This window comes from Doryrhamphus excisus, linkage group LG4, assembly GCF_037039965.1.
Source record: "Doryrhamphus excisus strain RoL-2023G ecotype Guam linkage group LG4, RoL_Dexc_Guam_v1.1, whole genome shotgun sequence".
Taxonomy (NCBI): Eukaryota; Metazoa; Chordata; class Actinopteri; order Syngnathiformes; family Syngnathidae; genus Doryrhamphus; species Doryrhamphus excisus.
The window spans coordinates 2,936,345-2,962,893 of record NC_136360.1 but is presented as its reverse complement, the minus strand read 5'-3'; the positions used below and the strand labels follow the sequence as shown (position 1 = coordinate 2,962,893).

Here is a 26,549-nt window from a genome sequence, read left to right as displayed (position 1 = left end):
GCTGGAATGGGCTTTTGCCTACAGTTAAATCATTGATAAATAATTCATATTTTGCATATGTGTGTGTGTTTGTGGTACAATGAAATGTGAGTTTTCTACATTCCCAACTGATTTCCATTCAAAGGCAATTATTTTGATGGACATTCATTCAAATCCAGCAAGGTGAAAAAGAGGCCTGCTGTCTCTTAATAAGACGGCCACCCACTATTACACTGGTGTAATAGCGCAATAAACACAATGCTACTGCATATAGCCTCATCTATGGAGACATGAATTTGTAATGTAGGTTTGTCTACATCAGGGGTCTTACTTGGGGGCCACTGGAGCTAGGATCTGGGTGAGACTGGGCCACATCAGGTTTTCACCCCAAAAAAAACGCATTTATTAAAAACAGAAAAATATACAAATTTTTCAGTGCTTTGGTTCCGATTTTCTACAATAAAAGCGCTGATAAAACATTCCACTGTTCTCAAATATCTTACTTTTTATTTTTCTTCACAAAATAAGATGAAAAATAGATAAACAAATCAAGAATAAAGAAAATCAATCAATCAGTAATAAATAAATATAATAATAATAATAAAACGGCAAATAATATATATTTATAACATATAGTTGGTGGGTAGACAAATTATTTTTTTCAGATTAAAATGAACAAAGCATTATTAGAGCCCTGTAGACATGACAAAACACGACTATAGTCACATTTATACTCTTTTTATTTACAACATATTGCGCAACTGCAGGGTCTTGAGACACATGCTAACTCGCAAACTAGAGAGCTGTCGACCTAAACGGTAGCCTCCAAGTTATTTCCTTTAAACTTAAAAAAGCCAAAAACTTACCACTTCCACACGGATAGGGAGGATAACTATTAACAGTTATGTAACCTTTAACATGAACATTAATCAAACGTAATAATTTTTTCTGGGTACATGATACCATACAGCATCCATATCAAACTTGCGTGGGCCGCACTAACATTAAACTTTCATATCAAGGCGGGGGCCTCAAACTAGTGTCCTGCGGGCCACATTTGGCCCACGGGCCGCGTGTTTGAGACCCCTGGTCTACATGATGATCTTCTGTTGTAGAGAATCTTCTGTAGACACAGACCTTTCAGCGGTAATCAATTTGAGCTGCAAGATAACCGATTTACCTGACCGTTTGATTGACTGACTTTTCCTCCACCTCCCCACCCTCACCTCCACCCCTCAATACAGGCCGACAGACCTGTCCACCGGAGAAGTTCGATTGTGGTGGGACCGCCAGCAAGTGTGTCTCGTTGTCATGGCGATGCGACGGTGAGGTAGACTGTGAGAATGGCGCCGATGAAGAGCACTGTGCCGCAGGTGAGTCTGTCGAAATGAGGAAGGTGGCGCGCAAACTTTGGTTCTACTTTATACATTTATACACACTGTGAACACAAACAATGGAGGACAAAACTATGAGGAAAACTGATTCATTTTAGTGTCTTCAAGTTGCAGTGTTAAAGAAAGACTTTTTTTATGTTAATGTTAATGTTTTTGAAGTCATAACATTATGAAAAACAACTAATGAAGTTGTATTTTTTGGAAAAATTAGGTTGCACAAAAGGGTATGTTAAGACAAAAACGTTAAGATTATGGGAATATGGTCAAAATAGCATGGGAATAAAGTCATAATTGTGGAAGAAAATTAACAGAAAACAACTGAAATAGTAGGAAAATGTAAAAAAAACAGCTGTAGTTTTTCGAGAATAAAGTCAAAACTATGAAGGGAAGAACGTTGTATTCTAACGAGATCAAGTCTAAATTTTGCAAGAATACATTTTTAATTTTATGACTACTAACAGTATACAAAACTGTGGTGAGACCAGCGCTGTCAGTGCCACTGAGGAAAAGACAGGAAGCAGAACTGGAGGTAGCAAAGCTGACGATGCTGAGGTTCTCATTGGGAGTGACCAGGATGGATAGGATCAGGAACAAAGAGTTGAAATATTAAAGACAAAAACACGTAAATCTTTAAAAGTTGTGATATTATGAGAAAAAAACTAAATAAAAATTAGAATTTTGGGGAAATTATGATGGGGAAAATATTACAATACAATGGGATTAAAGTCATAATATAACAAAAAGAAAATTTGCAAAGATTACTCATGAAGAAAGCTAAAATATTTGTAAATTTAAAAAAAAGACATGCTTTTTCACCTGTCCCACAAAGTATATACAGTAGAGTTGTGAACCAAAGTCTTCATCATAACTGCGATCCAAAACTTTTAATGATGTCTGCAGCCCAACCATTATCATATTTTTCTGTGTCATGCACAATCACCATTAGAACTGGATGGACGTTCAACACAGAGGGAAAAATAATTGTTCTCACAAGTACATAAACTCCAAAGTCTCCCTCACAACTTTTCCCTTAACAGCCACAGAGAAAGATGGATAAGTGCCTTTTTTTTATTCCTTTTCATCTCTATCTGTAGACACAAAGGGCAATCAGGGATGATATGATCGCTTTATTGCCTCTCATATACCTGACCTATATGAGCAGAAGAAAATCAAGGTGTAAAATAATTCATGAAGATCTAGATGATGATTGATTTTCTGCCTTGTTTTGAACGTGTATAGTTGAGGGACGTCTGGGAGTTGTGCCAATATTAAAACCTGTGTGGATCATCGTTTGATCTATCATTTAAAGGTAAAAGTGATGAAAGCCTATCTGACATTTGGGAAAAATCACCTCAAAGCTTACACATGAAAGTCCACTTGAAGAACTGCATAATTATTTCTTTCATGTTAGTTCTCGTTATATCAAAACGAGAGTGATTTGTCACTTTTGACACAGCGTGACTTTCTGGTGTCTTTCAAGAGAAGTATTCCATTGAGTGGAATTGCAAATAATACTTAATGTAATACCTAATATTAAGGAAAAAAACAGTTTATTCTTCTATTTTTTTCCTAGTTTTGTTATCTCTATTGGGAAATTTTGACAATTTTTGCCAAGCCCCCAACTGAGATGCAAGGGTTAAAATTAGCGATATCCCCATCCGATCTTCAGAACGCAACACCACCATGCAGACCTGTCCACGGTGTACCATGGTGAAATTAGTTTACCGTTGGATGTTGGCTTTTCGGCTCCGAAAGCTACAACGGTAGTTCCCCGTCACTGTGCCCGTACTGCTGCGTCAAGGCACGGGGAGTTCGTAAGGGACCAGTTGTTCATACTAGGAACCGTCAATAAATTACTATTGCTCTGACATGTCATATATTGTAAAATCACACCACAAATTTCTTTTATAGTCCGACCTTAATCATATTTTGCTCGCCCATTTTTTCAAATCTTTTATTGGATGGATGTTTATTGGATTAGCCACCTGACTCATAAGGGTTGGTTAAAAAAGCCAAACAACATGTAATGAATTATTTTAATATGACAAACACTATTTCTCCATAGTCGGAGACAATTTTTTAAAATTAATTCAAAGTTGCATGATTAGTGCAAAACAAGGAAGTGCGCGCTGTATCTGGAAATGAAGGGACATGGCTGTTTGTTTTTTTTTTTATATATATAAATGATTACAGATGACAGACACCTATCAAAATTAACCATTGCATGCACGCCATTGTTTAAAGCTCGATAGCAATTTTCAATTAGCACTTTCGTTTAAAGAAACGGTAAAGAGACAGATAGCTTTTGGTTCATTTCCTATTTTCATCATCTCCTACACTCCCAAAAACATCCACTCTGCTAATATGTTTCTGTTTCATTCGTAATATCGGAATCTGATATTATAACACAAAATTGGACACTAAACACACATTGCATACATATGCTAAATATTGTATAAGGGTTGTATATTGAATGTATCTCATTTAAAGTCAACAGGCTTCTTTCTTCAGTATGATTCAACTCTAAACGTTTGGCGATTTAACAAAAAAAAACCAAAACACAACAAACTTGTGCTGAATATAAACACACAGAGATCACAATATAACTCCAACTACATATATCACCCTTCTGGGATATCAAGCTGTCCAGTTCAGAAACAACAATGATTGGGAATCAATTTCCCCCCCTGTTGTGCAAATGGAACAGACATCAGGTGGAGATGACAGGCAATTAGGTTCTGTTGTGGTTTATTGCTGATTTTTGGTCACTTCTCCATTTTGCCCGTGTCCTCACCACGAGAGCTAGCAAGAGGTTTTGTCTGCAACCCACATAACTTGGCCAGGTAGTACAGCTCTGCCAAAATGGTACAGGAATGCACGCTGTGGGAAGAGGTTTGGCTGCACGTGAAGAGCATCAAGAAGATACCAGAAAACAGGCTGGGATACCAGGAGCTGTAGAGGGGTCCGTAGAAAAACAACCTGTCTGCTCGTTTGAAGAACGAACAAGAGGATCACTACAAAACCCTACGAATCAACCTCCAACAGATCATTAATATGCATGTTTCTGCTCAAACTGTCAAAAACGGACTCAATGAGGGTGGCACGATGGCCCGACATTCCCAAGTGGGGCCAGTACAGTCCAACGTAACTGCCAGAGAACACCACGACTGGCAGATTGTCCATTGGTGCTCTGGGCCGTACAGACTTCAATGTTCTAGTAGGAGCTGTGCCAGGATGCGATCTTCAGACCCATTGTCAGACCATTTGCGGTACAGTGAGCCCTGGGTTCCTCCTGCTGCACGACAATGATCGGAGTGTGTCAGCAGTTCCTGAATGACAAAGGTACCGATGCGATGGATTGGCCTGCCTGTTTCCCAGACCTTCAATCCAACCAAGCACATCTGTGACTTCCCGGGAGTCGACTAATTACCTAACCCAGGTCTAAGAGCAGACCCCTAAAGATAACATCTTTTCAAGAAGCGAGAAGCAAGCCCAGACATTGTAGGGAATGCATAAAGGCACCTGGGGGCCACACATACACGACGGAGCCACATTTTGAATTGTGGTGCGGAATTTCTACACTCATTGGATCAGGTGGTTGTAATAGAACAATAAGAACTTCCTCAAAGACTCATCTGCAATTGTATGGATGGACATTCCATATACAACGATGTGAAGTGTTCGCCCCTTTCCTGATTCATTATTGTTTTATACGGTGGATGAGTTGTTAGCACGTTGGCCACGCAGTCAGGAGATCGGGAATACCTTTGTTCAGATCTCCACTTGGGCATCTATGTGTGGAGTTTGCATGTTCTCCTCGGGTACTGAGGTTCCGTGGCTTTGAAGCGTGTGTCGAGTAATCGAGTGGGCACTTTCGCGAAGCATGTACCGAGGCTTGATTCATTGGGGGAAGGGGTCGGAATTGATGACATCTGAAGCCTCGCTGCCCGGCTGTACCACATGACGGCTTCGGGAAAAGGTTCAGAATTTGCCGCGATGTTGGTGAAGTGCTTATTGTGTTTCAAGAAGTTGGGGTACAATAATAACACCTCATCCATGTTCAGGCATTAACGTGCCTTTCATGAACATAAAGATGAAACTGGACCTTCACCCGTCCATGGTAAGGTTAATAGTACTACATTATAATATTAATATATTTCAGTATTACCAACACAACCATGATGAAGCTAGCCATATCACATGATACATGGCATTTATGGACAAGAAAACATTCAGTATTTTATATATACTGTATATTTTATCTTACACTTTGTAGATTAATAATTTGGTTATACAATTTTTTATAGTACATAATCATTTCCAAGAGCCAAAACAGATCAGCATTCAATGCATCACACATGAAGATACATCCGCCTGTAATTGTCTCCAAGGCCAGCAGGTGGTTTCGTGTGCACATGAAGCTTCAAGAACTGAATCCATTCTCAAACCAGTTGACTGAAATGGTTCGAAGCCTCATGGGGCTTCATCTTGCCATCCCTAGTTTCTTCCCACATTCAAAAAAAACATGCATGTTTTTGGAATCACCTGGAAACATGCATGTTTTATTCTGGACTCTACATTGTCCGTAGGTGTGAATGTGAGGTCGAATGATTGGTTGGTTACCAATCCGGGCTCTGCGACCCTAACGAGGATATCAAGATGATCAAACAAATTCGAGTAAATGGTTGTTTGGCTCCATATTGATAAGTCTTATGATCCGTCCAAGGTGTACCTGACCTACCCGTAACGCTATTCTGAGATAGCGCTGTACTGTTTCCCTGGTAAGGATTTGTGCGTTGCGGTAGTCAAGAACTGATTATTTACTTTATTTTGAGAGCTTTTCACTGATCTGGCTTCAAATTATTTCTCTGCAGTGTCTGTGTTTGCAAGTAGCTTAGGCGCTCTGGGAGAAAGTGGGCTAAACAGAAACATGGAGACAGCCAGTCAGACGAAGAGAGAAGACTGTACTCTGAGAGACTCCCGTGGGCTCGGGGGACCTGTTGCTCTTTTCACATCACTTGCGCTGCTATGTTACATTACAGAAAGCCGCCGCAGGATCGATGCCCGCGAGGGATATGTTTGTTGGTGTTTTATGGCAGGGCACAGAAGGGTTGCGTGTCTGTGTGTCTTTGTGTGTATTTGTGTTTGCCATTCTGGGTGGAAAGCAAAAAGGTGAGCAGAGAATAAAATTGATGTAAACGATACCCACATGAAAATAGTGCTGCTTGGTGCACAATGAATGCAACCTCTACTCTATCATTTAATAGCAGACCAAAGAGAAGCAAGAGGAGTCCACCCACATGAAAAATAGCTGCTGTGGGATTTTGCTTCTTTATTCTTTAGAGGTGTCTGTAGCCTCTCGTGTTGAGGTTTTTCCTATTACATCCTCCTTCATTTACAATCCTTTGACTGCTCTCACTGTGTGCGTAGGTGGAATGTAATGGAGTATGGATCACAAGCAGGCTCATATGCACCCAGAGGCTGTCCCAATTTTGTTTTAGGTTCAAAGAACCTCTATCTGCCCAGTGGTCCCACGAAGATCATTGCTGTATGTGCATCCTAAGTCAGGATCACCTGGAAATTAAAGCTAAGATAGCATAACCAAGGTTAAGACCTCGCTCCAAACAGAGGAGACAAGCCATCCATCCATTCAATCCGCCATACATCTTACATGTTCAATAGATGGATATACTTTATTACAGGGGTCTCAAACTCAATTTACTTGGGGGCCACTGGAGCTCGGGTCTGGGTGAGACTGGGCCGCATCAGGTTTTCCATAAAAAACGCATTTATTAAAAACAAAAAAATTAAAAAAACGTCGCTTTGGTTCCAATTTTCTACAATAAAAGCTCTGATAAAACATTCCACTGTTCTCAAATATCTTAATTTTTATTTTTCTCCACAAAATAAGATGACAAATAAATAAACAAATCAAGAATAAATAAAATCAATCAATCAGTAATAAATAAATAATAATAATAAAACGGCAAATAATAAAAACTTAAGAAACCACATATAGTTAATTGGTAGACAAATTATTTTTTCCAGATTAAAATGAACAAAGCATTATTAGAGCCCTGTAGACATGACAAAACACGACGATAGTCACATTTATACTCTTTTTATTTACAACATATTGCGCAACTGCAGGGTCTTGAGACACATGCTAACTCGCAAACTAGAGAGCTAGCGACCTAAACGGTAGCCTTCAAGTTATTTCCTTTAAACTTAAATAGCCAAAAACTTACCACTTCCACACAGATAGGGAGGATAACTATTAACAGTTATTTAACCTTTAACATGAACATTAATCAAACGTAATAATTTTTTTCTGGGTACATGATACCATACAGCATCCATATCAAACTTGCGCGGGCCGCACTAACATTAAACTTTCATATCAAGGCGGGGGCCTCAAACTAGTGTCCTGCGGGCCACATTTGGCCCGCGGGCCGCATGTTTGAGACCTGCGGGCCAAGTAACCTATTGTATTTGATAAGTTTAAAGCAGTAGCTGTCAAAATGCTGTAATGCTGATTCTAAATTGTTTTCCACTTCTTTTAAGCGATAAAAGATGCAGTATGTCTCACCTGCCTGATGGCTCTCTGAGATTATAAATACGATAAAGATGGACTTGCACTAACTGTATCTACAGCAGGGCTGGTGACCACGTCTTAGAGGCACACCTCATTGTTCAGTCAGTGGACATTCTGGCTCCAATGGTGTTTCCTTTAGCTCGCATCTTAAATTCCCATCACTGTGGGACTGTAGCGAAGCGCCTTGAGCGGTCAGGAGACTAGAAGTGCGCATCTTACTGTTAATGAAGGTCATTTATCATTCACTGCAATATAACCTTTTGAAGACTCGGTAATCACGATCAAGAATCATGTCGCAAAGGTGAAGCACCAGTGGTGTTAAGCTATATTAACCCAATGACCCCGAAAATCGATTCTTATAATACTTGATTTACTTACTTTTACACAGGTTCTCCCGATATGTACCTGTCTTGTTCTAGAATTTCATTTTGTTTTTCTCCATCTTACAGTGTGTTTAAACTGTAATTCTCATTCCTCTGCTACTACACTTACTTTTAATGTTGTTTTTACCCCGGGCAAGGCTGCCTAGCAAGCACTGCTTACTGCAGAGACATTGTAGAAAATAGTTCATCCATTTTCTATGCCGCTTATCCTCGCAGGGGAGTTGGTATGCTGGAGTTTATCTAGTAAATAGTCATAAAAATCTGTCTTGTTTTACTTGCCAGACAAGACTACATTCACGTGATAACAGTTCCTGTAAATAGGTCACTTACAATCCTAACTCTGTTGATGCCTTTTGGCAGAATAATGTTCATTTTTTTCTTTTCAAACTTTGGTCTTAAGTCAACTAAAAAAAAATACTTATACGATGCTATGTGTAGCTGCAAAGGTGTAAAATGTTCATGTCATGAAGATGTATCATATGCATGAGATGTGCTGTAATGTAAGTCAGTCACAAATGATTGCATGAACAGTGAACAAAATGCCAGCCAATAGCGTTTTTTTTTAAAACCAAAATGCAAGAAGACAGGACCGATGAGAGAACTTAAGTCACAGTGCAACAAAATAATACATGCCAATGAAGTTAATACAACTGAGTTTTGTGTTGTTTATAATTGAGTTATGGACTCTAACTTCAGTTTCGGTTACAGAGACCTCCAAAGCTGGTCCATAACACCATAACATTTCAATTATAAGTTATTTTAAGGCAAAATTAATAAGTATACGTATATTATTTTGCCTTAAAGGCTGCACGGCGGTCGAGTGGTTAGCGCACAGACCTCACAGCTACGTAGGAGACCTGATTTCAATTCCACCTTCGGCCATCTTTGTGTGGAGTTTGCATGTTCTCCCTGTGCATACGTGGGTTTTCTCCGGGTACTCCGGTTTCCTCCCACATTCCAAAAACATGCTAGGTTAATTGGCGACTCCAAATTGTCCATAGGTATGAATGTGAGTGTGAATGGTTGTTTGTCTATATGTGCCCTGTGATTGGCTGGACACCAGTCCAGGGTGTACTCGCCTGAAGACAGCTGGGATAGGCTCCAGCACCCCCGCGAACCTCGTGAGGAAAAGCGGCAGAAAATGAATGAATGAATATTTTAATTAAAACGTAATAAGCGTCATAATATAGTTCTGTATTTCCAACAAAACTTTTTTTTTTTCATATTATACCAAAAAGAGATGACTGACATGCGAGATGGCTCTCTTCCACCAGTGTTCCAGATTTGTGTTGTTGGCTCCGTAGCTGCTAAACAGCATTTGCCAAAAATGCTGGACACTCACAATCCTCTGTTTGTCAGCCAGTGATAAATCAATTTTAATATTGTACTCCTCTCACTGTCTTTCCACATTCCATCATCATGGTGTGTGTGTGTGTGTGTGTGTGTGTGTGTGTGTGTGTGTGTGTGTGTGTGTGCGGGCTTCCGACATTGATGTTTCAAAGACTTAATGTTGCCAAAGCACCGATAAACACTCAGTGTGGCCCCTGTGAGAATGAAGCCCATGCCAAGTTGCCTACGGTAGACAGAATACTGTATCGCTGTACACACACGCAGGCACACAATCCCCCACATCCTACAATACACAATCATACAATGATTTCAGGTAAAAGTTTTGTTTGTTTTTGCTGAATTCCAAACTATTTGACTTTGAAGGTTCCACGTACTGTGGATCAGCAAAAAAAAAGGAAGGTTCTGTCAGGATGATGCTGATAGTCCACTGTATCAGCGTTTTGGTTTTTTTGTTGTTATTTTTGCTATTTCTGGACTCTTGATATTTGCCTGTGTTTTGGTGAGGTCGGGGGTCCTGCTACATCAGGTTAGGCTTTTATTTGAGCGTGCATGTTGCAAAGCGGCAGGTCATGCAACAACACTGCTTTCTAGTAACTTCAACATTTTTAAAGACTACAGCTAGAAAAATATGATTTTGTTGTGAAATACTGCAACCCTGCTTTTTAGGGAATATACAGTTTGTATAGTTCTCTCAATAATTACCTTGAACACAAATGCCATAGTAGCGTGCAGACCTCACAGCTAGGAGACCAGGGTTCAATTCCACCCTCGGCCATCTCTGTGTGGAGTTTGCATGTTCTTCCTGTGCATGCGTGGGTTTTCTCCGGGTACTCCGATTTCCTCCCACATTCCAAAAACATGCTAGGTTAATTAGCGACTCCAAATTGTCCATAGGTATGAATGTGAGTGTGAATGGTTGTTTGTCTATATGTGCCCTGTGATTGGCTGGCGACTAGTCCAGGGTGTACCCCGCCTCTCGGACCGAAGACGGCTGGGATAGGCTCCAGCACCCCTGCGACCCTCGTGACGAAAAGCGGTAGAAAATGAATCAATGAACAAATGCCATAGTTCATTTTGTTGGGACACTATGTATGCAAAAAACAGTACGCCACTATCTTTATCTGGAACTGTTGACCCATCTAAATGATCTATATCTCGTATATGTACTCAAAATGGGCGGGGCATTAACCAGAAGTGAGTTCCACAGTGTGCCATAAAAAATACGGCCATGACAGCGCGTCATGACATCATTACAGTACATCATAGAGTCTTTCCTGTCTTGTCTTGTGGTCGCTGTGTGTGACTGGCCAATCACATTACCCAATACATTCATTCATTCATTCATTCATTTTCTACCGCTTTTCCTCACGAGGGTCGCAGGGGTGCTGGAGCCTATCCCAGCCTTCTTCAGGTGAGAGGCGGGGTACACCCTGGACTGGTGGCCAGCCAATCACAGGGCACATATAGACAAACAACCATTCACACTCACATTCATACCTATGGACAATTTGGAGTCGCCAATTAACCTAGCATGTTTTTGGAATGTGGGAGGAAACCCAATAATTTTTTTAAAATAAAATTTATTTCTAACAACTACAGAACAAACACCATGATGACTTCCCTTACGGATACACATAATTAACAGCTGTACTCGTTTTTTACTCGTAATGGTCAAATGCATTATCCATAACGGATAGTATCATTACGCCACTAAAGAACATCAGGCACTATTATGTGCAATTCTCTTTTTATAGTTGAACTCGCCTCTTGTCTTTTATCTTGTTTTCCTGCAGGTACAGGTGGTAAACTGAGATTGATGCTTATGTGTACAATATAACACTACGCCACTTATTTCATGGTTCACTTAATAACATGTTTAGCCAGGGTGTGATTTAATTCCATGCTCTAGAAACATTAAACCACATACTCTTAAGTGCTTGTGTGCATATTTGAATACCTTGTTAAACGTGTTCCATGTGCACCTGCAGCCATTAAAGTGTGATTCTTACAACGATAGTTTCATTTCCGCTAGGTTTGACATGTACAGAGCTGCTAAATATACCCTCTGCCAATGAATGCATGAATTGTCCTTGAGATCAAGGTCACTGAGCTGAGTCATATCTCCCCTGCTTCATCTATCGGCTCTATCGGACAAATGTAGAGAACATCGTTTCACTTTCTTGTAGAACAGGTTGCTGAAAAACCAACCAACTTGCCTTGACAATAAAAGACTCTACTTTTACCGGTAACGGACACAGATGATGTGAAATATAAATAGTGTGCACAAACCTGTTGTTGATTGGCGTTGCCACCATGATTCATTTTGGATTCTCTTGGAGCCTTGTGGTGTATACCTGCGGGAACCTGTGGTGGGCACATCTATCAACGTGATGATGTCAAAAATAATCAAAGTTCTGGGTCAACAAAGTTGACAACAAAGGGTTAAAACATTTCATAACCCCCGCAGCTGGGTTGTTGAAATAACCCAGCAGTTGTAGTGTCATAGCCCAAATCCCAGCTGAAAAACCCATTACGGGGTTAAACATTTCATAACCGTTTTTTGAGTGCATGTGCTTCCCTGAGAAGCTGTCTTCTCAAGTGCCCCGTGTGTACCCTTTCGCTCATACTGAGGAATGGTTTTGGTGTGGGCACAGTCATCAAAACCAGAATGAAAGGAAGCCTACACTAAAAATACACGCTCTCAATTTTCAGTTTCTGCATCAAATCATATTGATTTTTCTGAACAAAAATGGGATAATAATAGGTTATCACATGGATTGTCTGGTATCAGGCCAGGTATCATGCCCCCAAATGTCAGTATCAGCTCATACTGGCACGCAGGGGCATGATACTGGGCCTGATACCAGACAAACCATGTGATGATCTTATTATCACATACTATTTAATCATGAGCTTATTATCACGTACTATTTAATCAAAGACCATTTTGTTTCCAGAAAATGTTCAGTTTATTACATGTATTATATCTAAACAGTGTAAACACATATAATTGCAAAAATATTACAACAATAATATTTGATCAACAGTCTTATCTTATCAATGTCTGACAATTAAAGTTCCATTAATCAAGTTTGGGTTTTTTGGTGACTGGAGAATCACTAGACAATTAGCACTCGTGTGATGTTCTCTGATTGGTTGTTTCACGGGCACGATACCAGAGCAGCGCGCTCTGAGTGAGCTGATACTGGACATGGTTAAACTCTATATTTTATCAGTATCACTGCCCTGGTCTTTGACACAGTATCATTTCGGCCTTTTCCCGTATCATTCATGGGCGCTTTCTAGGGTACAGGGACAATTCATATTGTAGTATGTGATAAAGTATATGATCCTGCAGACTTACACTGCATGTTAAAAATATATCATGGCAACGTACTTTCATACAACTTGTATTTCATAAGTTATCTGTCTGCTGAATTTCAAATGTACGTTATTTTAATTGAAATAACCCATTTTGGAACCCATCACCAGTGTATTTTCCAATAGCTGAGCATCCCAATGTAAATCCTGCCAGGGAAAAACACATTGACAACATGCAGAATACATGAATACGTGCATGCGCTATTTAAATGTAAATATGCATGACTGAAAACCCGCTTAATACTTAGTTTTATTTTGTGTGTTTTTCTTTGAATCAAATCTATTACCACTGTAATTATGGATACAAAGAAATATTACAGACTGTGGGAGGAAAAGCCACGTAGAGCTGAGCTTTATTATGACGTGAGGCAAAGGTGCTGACTCTGTGCTGACCAATGGTAGTAATCTGAAAATTCATGAATATAGTATACATAAGTACAGGTGGTTCTCGGGTTACCTATGAGTTCCGTTCGATACTGAAATATCGATAATTTCGATACCAGCTCTTCATGCTCTAAAATTGTTTATCTAAAATCAAAATAATGATACTTCAGTCATTAGAGGCAATATTTGTCTGAAACGTGTCTGTTGAAATGACGACCGATCGCAATTTAGACCAAAGATCGCAATCCTGACTAAGATGAATGGTAAAACGTTCTCACATGCTCATTAAGTAAAATTTTCCTTGTAAGATGGAGAGGAGAGCTTATTACTGCTTATATTTCGGGCCTCCCCAATGAGTTTTAATGTATGCTGTGATAAGTTAACTATCTGTCCTCTAATTCAAATTTTCTCTTATCGACTCCCACATGCTTCTGAAGTTAGCTTCTAAGAGGAGCACGAGAGCAAAGTTAATTTAAGTTGAAGATAGGTGAAGTTGGCAAAAATCAAATCTATATTTTAGAACGAACAGCATGCAATTTATGGACAGTATTTGGACACATGGCTGGGAGCACCTCGAGAAACAGGAAATAGAATAAAAATAGATATTTGGTCATATTGTATTGGACTTATCAAATAAAAAATATGGAGAGATTAATTAATTGTATTCTGTAATTATTTCATCTAATTAATCTCACCTAAAAAATTAAGAGAAAAGCCCTTTATTTGAGGTATTTTCATTTCAATTAATTGATATATAACAAAAAAGTATTGTTTTTAACAGGCTTGAACAGATTCTGCTGTATTTTTTTAAACTACTTTAGTCCAAAGTGCTGCCTGCAACCTGATTTACAATCATTCACAATCTTTATGTGAAACATGACTAAATATATTTTGAAATGTGAATTATTTTATTATTATTTTCACATCTCTTATCTGCCACTCGCCGCTCCTCACCTTGCCCTCCTATAGTTCAGGATGACAGAATAACTCCCTCTGTTACCCGCAGATGCCAAGGCTTGCCCCGCCAAAGACTTTCAGTGCCGTAACGGGAAGTGTATAGCACCCATCTTCGTCTGTGATGGCGACGACGACTGTGGAGATGCCACTGATGAAGAAAAGTGCTCGGCCCCTAGCTGCGACCAACATGAGTTCCGCTGCAATGACTCAGAATGCATCCCGGCACTTTGGAGCTGTGACGGGGACCCGGACTGCAAGGATAAATCTGACGAATCCATGGAACGCTGCAGTAGGAGGACTGAACCCCAGAAACCTCGATGCATGGTGAGCGAGTTCCAGTGTGGGAGCGGAGAGTGTGTCCGGATGAACTGGAAATGTGATGGAGACGCAGACTGTAAGGACAAATCGGATGAGTCCAACTGTCGTGAGTAGGCTTTCTGTTCATTGTAATGAATAAATAGGTGCTTAACTAGTATTGTTTAGTCGTTTCATACGTTGTTACTGGAATCACAACAAACAAGTATCGGTAGGTATACACCCTACTGTATACCTATTGGACATATTATTATTAGCTATACTTGCACACTTGAATTAAGTCCAATAAATGAGGTTCAACAAAAACATTCTCTAAACATAATTCATAATTAATGACTCTGAGCATGCAATTAATCACTACATCATTATTGGAGCTCACTATAGTAGTATTATCTGATGTTGCGGCGTTGAGGCTATACAGTAATTGATGTCACGACCGAATGTGTTTTCTTTGTTACTACATTTTCAAATTACAGTAGCTGTCGAAGCATTATTTGAGAAAATAATCATTCTTGTTGTGTTCCCAAATGATTGAAGAAATATCAATGCAAACTTTGTCAAATTAACCCTAGAATTGGGTTGCCATGCAACTGTAGAATCTGGAAAAGGAGTGAAGCCAATAGTGCGACTGTGTGTTTGTTACATGTGCACTTGTGGGAGGTCCTTTTATGAAGCATAAAGCCCATCTGGTCTCCTCTTCACCATTTGGGGAGATGACAGGAGCCCTTCTGCAACATGAAGATCACACACTCGAGATACAAAGACTGAGATAGATGTCTCATGTAACATACCTGCACTTACATGGTTGGCATCATCCAAATGGTGAACTAATTATGATAAGATATGCCTTTATTAGGCCCACAAGGGGAAATTTCAGGAATACAGAGTGACAGGGTAGCGCCACAACACTTTGCACAAGACCTATTTTTTTTTCTTTTTAGGTTTTGGTTTAAATATTGGCCTCACTAACTCATATTATAAAATAATAGTATTTGTAATTGTAGTTTATCATTCTAAAGTAACTGTGTTTCGACAAAATAATTAAACGATATTACAGTGCATTTCTTACATCAGTCAAAATATAACTTTCCATTATTTACACCTTACACCTTAACTTTTCAATGTAAATAACTCATATATATATTCCCACTCGTCTCAGTTGTATTGTGTTTTATAACACATGAATGTGAAATGTACAAAAAACAGCATCCAACTTTATTGTCCTTGAAGCAAAACACAATTGTTAATCAAAATTATCATTATTACAGTCAGCGGGTTATAACCATTACAGGATTATGACTATTCTTCTTGGATCCTGGCATTGATTAGCTGAGTTCAGGTCCAATTTGGCAAGGGATTGAGTACATTTTGTATTCATGCGTATTCATATTCAGTGTCTATGAATGCCGATACTAAATAGGTGTTCATAAACAATAAACATATTGAAATATTGGGACACATTTTACCGCTACAGTTTTGATAGTCATTCTAATTGACTGCAGTGTCTCTTTGGCAGCATAGTAAAATTTGTTTGACAGCCGTCGTTGGACAGACAAACATGTGCACCCAATTCACGTTTTTAACAATTATTGAAAATGTATGTTTTATATTATACCATTTTATGAAAAGAATGTTTCAAATAAATCATTAAGGTACCAAAATTGATGTGACATTCACTCCCATGATGGGTGCAGCTTATGTTAATGTTGGACCTGAACTGTACTGAAGCAGAAATCCATCTCATTTCTTATACATTTGTGACAATAATTCATGATTCATTCATGCTAAAAATGCAAAAATAAGCTTTGCAAATGCCAGACGTATAGAATGAGCAATGTATCAGCAGGTGTTAATCCTCTCGGGGGGTTGTTATAATTAGCTGAGCAGATATCTCAATTGTTGAAAGCGGAAAAATAGGAATACAATGTTTGACAGCAGGCAGCACGGCGGTCCAAGTGGTTAGCACGCAGGTCTCACAGCTCAGAGAACCGAGTTCAATTCCACCCTCGGCCATCTCTGTGTGGAGTTTGCATGTTCTCCCCGTGCATGCGTGGGTTTTCTCCAGGTACTCCGGTTTCCTCCCACATTCCAAAAAACATGCTAGGTTAATTAGCGACTCCAAATTGTCCATAGGTATGAATGTGAGTGTGAATGGTTGTTTGTCTATATGTGCCCTGTGATTGGCTGGCCACCAGTCCAGGGTCCAACAACCAGTCTTGAAGACAGCTGGGATAGGCTCCAGCACCCCCGTGACCCTCGTGAGGATAAGCGGTAGAATGAATGAATGAATGAATGTTTGACAGCTGTAAGTGCGGTCGATATCAGAGATGGCCATTTGCACATTCAGCTCAATTCTCAGTTTGCGTCCATGAAATTAGATTTGCATTTAAATCATTCAGTGGAAAACTATTAACTATTCATGGTTTGATTGATTGCTAAATTCTGCTATCTTTTTGTAATCCTACGAATATGTACTGTCTACTGACCACTACAGTGCAATCCTGATTGAGTTTAGCATATTAATTAATTAATTAATTAATGCCTCAATGTTATTTCTTACATTTTGAAATAAAATGAAAACTGTTTTTAACACGTTTTAATTCAACGCAGCCATCAATTATGCCCCCCTCCCATAGCGGAGACAGCCCCGAAACAGCCCATCTGAATAATTAAACAGCAAGTTAAAGAGAGAATGAATTTAATGAGCGTATCCTTTCACTGTTGCAGAAGGCCCAGTTAAATGCCAACACTAATAATAATAATATTAATAGTACTACAATTTCTTTCAGATGAAGACACGGCTGCAACAAAGTAAAATGTCCTACAACTTTACCATTTGTCTGTATTTTGTTCCCCAGCCGTGCTTACATGTCGACCTGATGAGTTCCAGTGCGGAGATGGTTCCTGTATCCACGGCACCAAACAGTGTAATAAAGTTCACGACTGTCCAGACTACAGTGACGAAGCTGGCTGCGTCAATGGTAAGAAACAGGCTAAAGAAATCAATGCTTTTATTTGTACAGATATTTGTGCAGACCACTTAGAAGTCTATCGTAACATGTTATACAGTTAAATATATCTATTAAATATACACCACACAGATGGCTGCACTTGGGTTTAGCATCTACCCCGTTAGAAATGGTTTGACATTTAAAGGACGACTAAACACACAAATATATTACATAAACAGATGTAAAGAAATGTTTGGACTCGAAGACGCATGCTAATAGCTACAGTATTTACTACGGGGTGTCACAAGAAATTTGTCGTTCAGAAAAAAATATATATATTTTTTTCTGAACAAAGCCGAGGATAATAATAAATTAACTAATTAATCACACAATAAATAAAAATCATTTTGCCGGCCTCAATATATTGCCGTTACTTTTTCTCTAACAGGCAGGAAGAAACTTCAATCTAAAACGTAGTCCTAGTGTTTCAAATGTAGTTCTTCCCTGAGATCATATTTCTCCTCTCATGTAGAGAAGTATTGGATGACATTTTTAGCTAATTTGTTATTTTTAGCCTTTTGCATTATTTTAGCTGTTTGAAGATTAACTATATCGGCAAGTTTAAGTATTTGTGATTTTAGAAATAAGGAATTCGTATGTTCTCTGTAGGCGGCATTCTGAATTATCCTTACTGGCCTTTTTTGCAGTACATTTAGCGAGTGAAGATTGCTTTTATAGTTATTACCCCATATTTCCACACAATAAGTTATATATGGTAAAGCCAGAGAGCAATAAAAAGTCATATTTTTAGTATCTATTCTGATCCTCAGAAATTTATTTTCCTTCACCCTTTCAATGTCTACACCGTCTATTTGTATTTGCTGGTGTGTGTCCTTTCTGCAGCATGATTTTAGTTTTACTTAGGTAAATCTATTATCATCAAACCATCTTTTTAGTGTGACTATTTCTTCTCTGACCTTTCTTATGATTTTCTCTGTACTCTCTCCGCAACAAAAAGCAGTGATATCATCACAATATATTGCAATGTACTAATTTATTTTCCACTATGTTACACTCGTCTACACTCATACCCCATCATTCAGATACTATATGACTGTAGCTCTGTTCATGCCGTTGTTCTATGGAACAAATGCGCTAATGCTCTGAAACCGATGCACAGAGAGAAGCCTCTTCCTGCCTGTTTGGAGACGAGGGACTAGGGGAAAACAGACAATTTTATGCCGTGCATCTCCACTGTTTTACATGTGGACATAAAAATGTAACCGTAAAATTTATGTGTGTTGACAGTTACAAAGTGCGATGGGCCAAGACACTTCCGCTGTAAGAACGGGGAGTGTATTGACAGCAGCAAGGTGTGTAACAACGTAAAAGACTGCAAGGACTGGTCTGATGAACCTGTGAAGGAGTGCGGTAAGTTTGCATCTCCTACACAAATACTCATTAAATCGGAGATTCTCTTCATCTGCCGCATCGTGTATGCCCAAGCCAGTGCGGCGCTACTGATTAACACATTGACTTCCAGGCATCATCAACTTCTTTGAATGTGGGCGGTCATTCTTGCTGATAAGAGGAGCTTAATTTGATCAAGGCAGACTAAATCAGGACTTTCTCTGCAGCCTTGTTATGATCAAAGATCCATGTGCCTCTGCCTTCTCTGCCGTGCGAGCTGAGACAGGAAAATGTGATCAGACTACATTGCCCATTCAGAACCATACAGATTATCCACACACCATAGATAATTAGCCTTTAGCGTGCCTCACCTCAGTCACAGATTCAACATCCCAGTCGCTGCAAAGAGAGTACTGCAGTTGAGAAAGCACATACAGGTTCAGACATATATTGAGGAGCCGCGGTCTCCTTTTAAGCTAAATTGCAAGCACATTTATAAATGACTTAATACGCACAGGCCTGTATGCTGAAGTCATGACAACAACAAAGATGGAAGCAGTTCCTCTAGTCAGCTCAAATATAGCGGCTGATGGATAGACACCCTCATGACATTGTACTGGAACCACATCATTATTTAAATCCTCATGTTCCAAGTGACGGGCTGCATGGCAGTCCGAGTGGTTAGCACGCAGGCCTCACAGCTAGGAGACCTGAGTTCAATTCCGCCCTCGGCCATCTCTGTGTGGAGTTTGCGTGTTCTCCCCGTGCATGCGTGGGTTTTCACCGGGTACTCCGGTTTCCTCCCACATTCCAAAAACATGCTCGGTTAATTGGCGACTCCAAATTGTCCATAGGTATGAATGTGAGTGTGAATGGTTGTTTGTCTATATATGCCCTGTGATTGGCTAGCGACTAGCCCAGTGTTTACCCCGCCTCTCGACCGAAGACAGCTGGGATTGGCTCCAGCTCCCCCAACCCCCGCCCCCCACCCCCACCCGACGCCTGACACTCGTGAGGTTAAGCAGTCAAAAATGAATGAACAAATGAATGTTCTAGGTGACACCCTCTCTTATTCATTTCTGAAGAGTAATCAGATTTTTTGTGGCTTTTCACAGTTTAACAATCACAGTTTTGGAAAAATACAGAATTTCAAGCGTATAATGTGCATTGGTGTTTAAGCTGCAACCACTAATTTTAGAGAAATTTGTACATAAATCATCTGCAGCTTTTTGTTATAGACTTCACTTTCCAGAAGCCAATCATTAAGTATAAAGAAAACTCAAAATGAGCTTATCAACCCACCGGAAATAGCAAGAGGACATTACTCAATATAACAGCCCATTATAAAATCATCACACAGTAACTTAACATTCAAAAGGTAGTTAAGAAATGTACATAACGAGTACCGATACGAGTTTAAAATAAAAGCGACTATTTTAACTCCTTCACATAATGCATTATTCCCAGCAGAGTCGTTCCTTGGCCAATGGCGACCACAATTGCTACCAGAGGGAGAACTGCACTTCTGGTATTAATACAATATGGGAAGAAGTTAAAATTGTTGATTTTTTTTTTTTACTTCAAACTCATATTGGGATGTATTCAGAATGCCAACCAGTGCAGTGCATTCATTCATTCATTCATTTTCTACCGCTTTTCCTCACGAGGGTCGCGGGGGGTGCTAGAGCCTATCCCAGCTGTCTTTGGGCGAGACAGTGAAGTGCAGAACTCTGCAAATCCTGAGACATACCAAGTTTTGTACTTAACTATACTTACTGGTTTACTATGTCAAAATGAGGCTATTGATGGTCTATTTCTCAAAATCTTGATTTTCTTCTGTCTTTCTTCCCATTCGTGCAGTAAGTGGCTCTCTGCAGTACCTGTAGCCTTGAAGCTTAAATCTTTAATATAAACCGGTAATGAAATACCAACTTAAGCTTTCTGCAGTGATCTCTCCACACTCCCCGGGGGCAGCTGAAAGACAAGGGGATAAATGGAAACTTTGAAACAAGATACAATAGAGAAAGGACATGCAGAGGAGACAAGTGGGGGGAATTAAACAAGTGGATGAAGAGGAGCATATGCAGAGAACTGAATGTGCAATAATTGTGGGCGGAAATTGAGTGCATAGGCCCATCTTCCGTGCTGGAAGATGCTGCGGATTGTGGGTCACGAACATGAACACTACCATGCTGACATTGAAGTACAGCTCTCTATGTCTCAGGCTGTTATTTTGAATCAACATTTTCTTGCACTCCAACCCATGGAAAGATGGTCAAGAAAACTTCTCGCTCAGTTTTGACTTGCTGTTGCTTATTCATTTTTATTGTTTGCAAATGTTGTGTCATAACTCGCATGCATTACTTCTTCTGCTGTTCTTCCCGCAGGCCTAAATGAGTGTGCAGACAACAATGGCGGCTGCTCCCACATCTGCAGGGACCAGAGAATTGGTTATATTTGTGACTGTCCCTCAGGGTACAAACTCCTGGACAAAAAGACTTGTGGTGGTAAAGACAAAAAGGATATTCATTTGAAAACTGTGACATATTCCAACCATGGTTGAAACACCCTTTTTTTTTTCTGTATTGCTATTATGTAATTATGACCAATTTGCAACCCTGTTGAGTACAATCATCTCTCAGCACATCGCAGTTCCAATTTTTGCCTTCACATTTTTTAGTATATTCATAAATCATCCGATTTTGTGGATGAATATGACCGAAATGCATTTTTAACCATAAAAATGGCTAAATGAACTAAAATATATATTCAGAAAATGCACTCAGATGTCGAAAGGAAATGTAGTATGAGACCCACAAGCACCAGACTTGATCACCAGAACAACAGGCCTTTATTGCAGGTTTGAATTATTTCACAACAGGCACAAAACATGGGCAACTGTTGCTGCCATAACCCATACCAAGCTAAAACTCAATTCTTAACTTCTTGTCCACCCGCCACGCCACTTCCCTATAATAATAATAATAATAATAATAATAATAATAATAATAATAATAATAATAATAATAATAATAATAATAATAATAATAATAATAATAATAATAATAATAATAATAACAACACATTGGATCACATTTATAGCAATGGACACGAGCGCTAATCTTATTTATGTCTCAAATTCACTCTTATGTCTGCTATATTGGGTAATGTGAGTGTCAAGGTGACTCTAGGGGTGTTAGTTCATGTCTTGAGGGCTCTAATTATGTTAAACTTAGTTAGAAGGTTGGAGGCTGGTTTTCTATGCTCTAACTATGAAAATATTCAATTGATGATTAAGGAATCCTACTTTGCAGAAATTCACTTATCACGGTCTGATCTGGAACCAACTATCAAGACTAATGATGTCACACTTGCATTAAGGACATTACACAGACTGTAGCAAGTCATTGTCTTTAATAAATGTTTCTGCAATATTATATTAATGGGGGTATGATGACAAACAGAAACTAGTAGGCAGGGCTTGCACACGAAGCTGTGACAGCATCATCTTTGATTTTTGCTGTACATTTCATCAGAAAACATTAATATTTAAATGACATTAACTCAGAAAATGTAACTTTAGCAACTATTGAAAGAACAAGTACCACAAGGATGCATGCTGGGAGTCAGAATCACTCCCGCTGTTGGGAGTCCTTCTGGCTTCTCAGCCTGTGCGCCGTGAGTTTGAAACCCGTGCTCATATTTTCAATTGCATACTTCAGATAATAACTTTCTTCATTTCTATGCAGATGATGGGCCTTTCACGCTATTCTCTGCATATATTAGTCGCCAACAACTTTATTATTTGCAAATGGTGACTCACACATTGACTCTTGACTGAATGTGTTTTCAGCAACTTTAGACATCACTGCAGGGTGATAGCTATCATTCATGTATTGTACATAAATACCTGTAGATACCTGAGACAATTATTGGCATTTAAATGATGCTATGCTTCATATCCCTGCTCCACAATGTGTGTTTTTATACTCTTTTTCATCTGTCTCTGCTCTTTACAGACATAGACGAATGCGAGAACCCAGACGCCTGCAGTCAAATATGCATCAATTACAAAGGGGATTATAAGTGTGAGTGCTATGAAGGTTACGAGATGGACCCTGCCTCCAAGACCTGCAAGGCTGTGGGTGAGTCATTCGTCACACATATGAACTCATATTGAATGGACGGCCGCACCAAAATGCAGACAGGCATATCATTCTGGCAGTCCTATAGCTACTACCTGGTTACATCTTCCACTTGTATATCTCTGCGAGACCCCCTACCCCCTTGCTTTGTATGCAGGCCTTGCTCAGCAATCTGTGTGAAGATAAATATTTGCCATCTTTTTCTGCAGTCTTCGCTAATGAAAAGTTTGCAGTCAGCTGCCTCTGCTCTCCCTGGGGTGTGTAAGAAAGGATGTTGTTGGAGGCCACTGTCTGTTTGGCTAAAGGGCAGAGAGGCTGGCTTTGTCGCCTCGCTTGGCTTGGGTAAACACTCCATGCGCTGTAACAAAAAAGTGCCTGAATCCTGAAGTAGCAACGACATTGTTGCTTGCTCGCTGGAGCCAAGACAGACATTAACATTCCCACATTTGCACATTGCTTTACCGGTAGCTATACAATTTGAGGGTATATCTTAGAGCTAGATTTAAAATTGGGTCCAGATCTAATCTTGCAGTGGTCCCCTTTGTCCTATTGCGGGAATGGAATCACTAACCGGTTTAGTTAATTTTGTGCAAAGAGAAAATCAGATTGCGTTAGCCGTCATCGAGACCGTCTGTCTAAGGTCAAGTCATTACTGAATAAAATGGTGTGGTAATGAGAAAGCATCACAACAAAAAACAAGCCCTCATTCTTGGTTTAAGTGGTATAAAAACACCACTGAGAGGCCGAGAAAGTATTCATTGAAATACTGACATTTTTTGTCATGTGTCTTAATTAGAGTACAAATGGTTGGACTGAATTTGGACCAGAAGTGTTACTCAGAGGAAATTAAATTGTAAAAAAAATAAATAAAAAAATACTAGAACATCAGGCATGGAGCCACAACAAAGAGACTGCATGCGGCTCTGAAGCCGTGGGTTGCCGGCCGCAGTATTTCTTCTTGATTATCAGTCAAGAAGAATGTCTTATTTTATTGTGTGATCAAATGCAAGAAGTGATTAGTGGCAGTATAATGTCTGCACATGTGAGTGCAGGCTGTGAAAAGCCTCTTTCTGCTTTTTTGAAGAGGCACTAAAGTGTCAAAGTCATCTTGCAATTTGCTTTCTATAGTGCCAGTGAAGTACATGCAAGTAATTGTTACATTAGTGGCTAATTACTGAGCGAAAACTGCTTTCTCCAATGTACACTAAGTGCATTTTATTGTAATTGAAGGACAGTAACGTAGGTGCTGGAGATTAGTTTTAGTGTGCAACTAATTGTCTAAATGCATTTGGCTATGAACATTTAATACACTTTTGTCAGAAAGGTAATGCAACTATAACTAGTAGTAGTAAGTAGTGGAACACTAATGTATTTCGGACTACTTCTAACATTTTTATTTTTAATATAGAATAAATAGGCTGATTATAATAAAGTGGTTAGCGCGCAGGCCTCACAGCTAGGAGACCCGAGTTCGATTCCACCCTTGGCCATCTTTGTGGGGAGATTGCATATTCTCCGGGTACTCCCACATTCCAAAAACATGCTAGGCTAATTGGTGACTCCAAATTGTCCATAGGTATGAATGTGAGTGTGAATGGTTGTTTGTCTATATGTGCCCTGTGATTGGCTGGCGACCAGTCCGAAGAAAGCTGGGATAGGCTCCAGCACCCCCTGCGACCCTCGTGAGGATAAGCGATAGAAAATGAATTAATTAATAAAATAAATACATATTCTTAACCTGCACGGCGGACTAGTGGTTTGGATGCTGGCCTCACAGTCAGGAGATTGTGGGTTCATCAGAATATTAAGATTAAAATTAAGATAAGATTAAGATTAAGATTAAGATTAAGATATGCCTTTATTCGTCCCTCAGTGGGGAAATTTGTATTGCACAGCAGCAAGAGTACAGAGTCAGTTAAGCAGTACAAAATACACAATATAAAAAAATATAATAAGAACAAAATACAAAATACAATAAGAACAATATAAACAACCCAAGTATTAACAAAAATGAACAGTTTTTCCCAGAGTTATATACAATACAGTATGTAAATAATATGAAACGAGATGAGATATATATGTCATCTATATGTCGAGTTTGCATGGCTTCTCCCTGGGTACTCCGGCTCCCTCCCACATTCCAAAAATATGCACACGCGGTTAATTGGACTCTAAATCAGAGGTGTCAAACTCAATTGCACCGGGGGGACCAAAAATTTTTTTTTAAAAAGCTCAAAAGTCTTTTTAAGGTTGTGGGTAGGACTTGACAGTACCCCCCCACCCACATGGACATTTTTTTGTACGGGGAAATATGCATTTTTGTCGTGTTTTTTAACTACAGTATTTTTAGTTTACAGCTGCGGGATGTGCAGAGTACGCATTTCCCAACATGATCTGCATGAGAAAAGAGGTCACATGATGCTGGACTCTGTGTTTACTGACAAGAGTGAAGATGTAATAGAACAGTAGGAATTATTGACACGTCCACATCCAAGATACAAAAACAAGACAAGCTGTCACAACAATGCCAAGGAAGTTTCTTGTTGTTTCCGTCCCATGTTCCATGTTTTCTTTCTGTCATCCTCCGAGAGCTGCAAGCATAACTACAGTGCCAAGAGCACTTTTTTGACAGTTCGAGCTCACACTTTTGATAAATTCTTTCAAAAGGTGGTCAAGGGTTTCCTGACACCAAGAAGATTGGTACCTTGATACTTTTAAGTTCTTGAGTTTTTGTCTTTCTGTTTTAAATGGGAAAAAAATGTTGACTCATTCAAAACGGTATTCACAAAGTGCAGGAAATGATTTTATTATTATGTATTAAATTAAAAAATTAAAAAAATCACCCAAAAACGTTTTTCAGATTAAACAAAAAAAAGAAATTTAGTGATATGTACAGTGATTGTACACCAATGATGATGAAGGATGTTTGCTCCTTAAAGCACATTATTGTAACTTTAGAAGTATAATGACTACTCAGTGGAATGGTGTGCTCATGTCTATACCAGGGGTGGGCAAACTACGGCCCGGGGGCCACATTCGGCCCGCCAAGTGTTTGAATACGGCCCGCCCAATCTTTCCAAAGTATTTCATTTAAACTCAACATACAACCTGGCATCATGGCCTGAGCCAACCTTTTGATGGTTTTATCAATTTCGTTTTTTGACATGGTCTGTTGTTTACAAAGTGCTCCTGAAAAAAGGGATAATAATAATAATAATAATAATAATAATAATAATAATAATTATTATTATTATTATTATTATTATTATTATTATTGTTATTATTATTAGATTATTCGATTATTA

The 26,549-nt window shown here is 39.2% G+C and overlaps 1 protein-coding gene across 7 annotated transcripts in view; it reads left to right on the top strand.

Annotated features, from left to right (window-relative positions):
* lrp8 (low density lipoprotein receptor-related protein 8, apolipoprotein e receptor) overlaps window positions 1-26,549 on the top strand; it is a 131,430-nt gene that overhangs the window by 70,510 nt on the left and 34,371 nt on the right. For all 7 annotated transcript variants that reach the window (XM_078789983.1, XM_078789982.1, XM_078789980.1 and 4 more), the window contains 6 exons: window positions 1,224-1,352; window positions 14,473-14,847; window positions 17,597-17,719; window positions 18,998-19,120; window positions 21,487-21,606; window positions 23,119-23,244. In XM_078789983.1, the coding sequence (XP_078646109.1) occupies window positions 1,224-1,352; window positions 14,473-14,847; window positions 17,597-17,719; window positions 18,998-19,120; window positions 21,487-21,606; window positions 23,119-23,244 (996 nt within the window). The remainder of the gene's footprint in view (window positions 1-1,223; window positions 1,353-14,472; window positions 14,848-17,596; window positions 17,720-18,997; window positions 19,121-21,486; window positions 21,607-23,118; window positions 23,245-26,549) is intronic.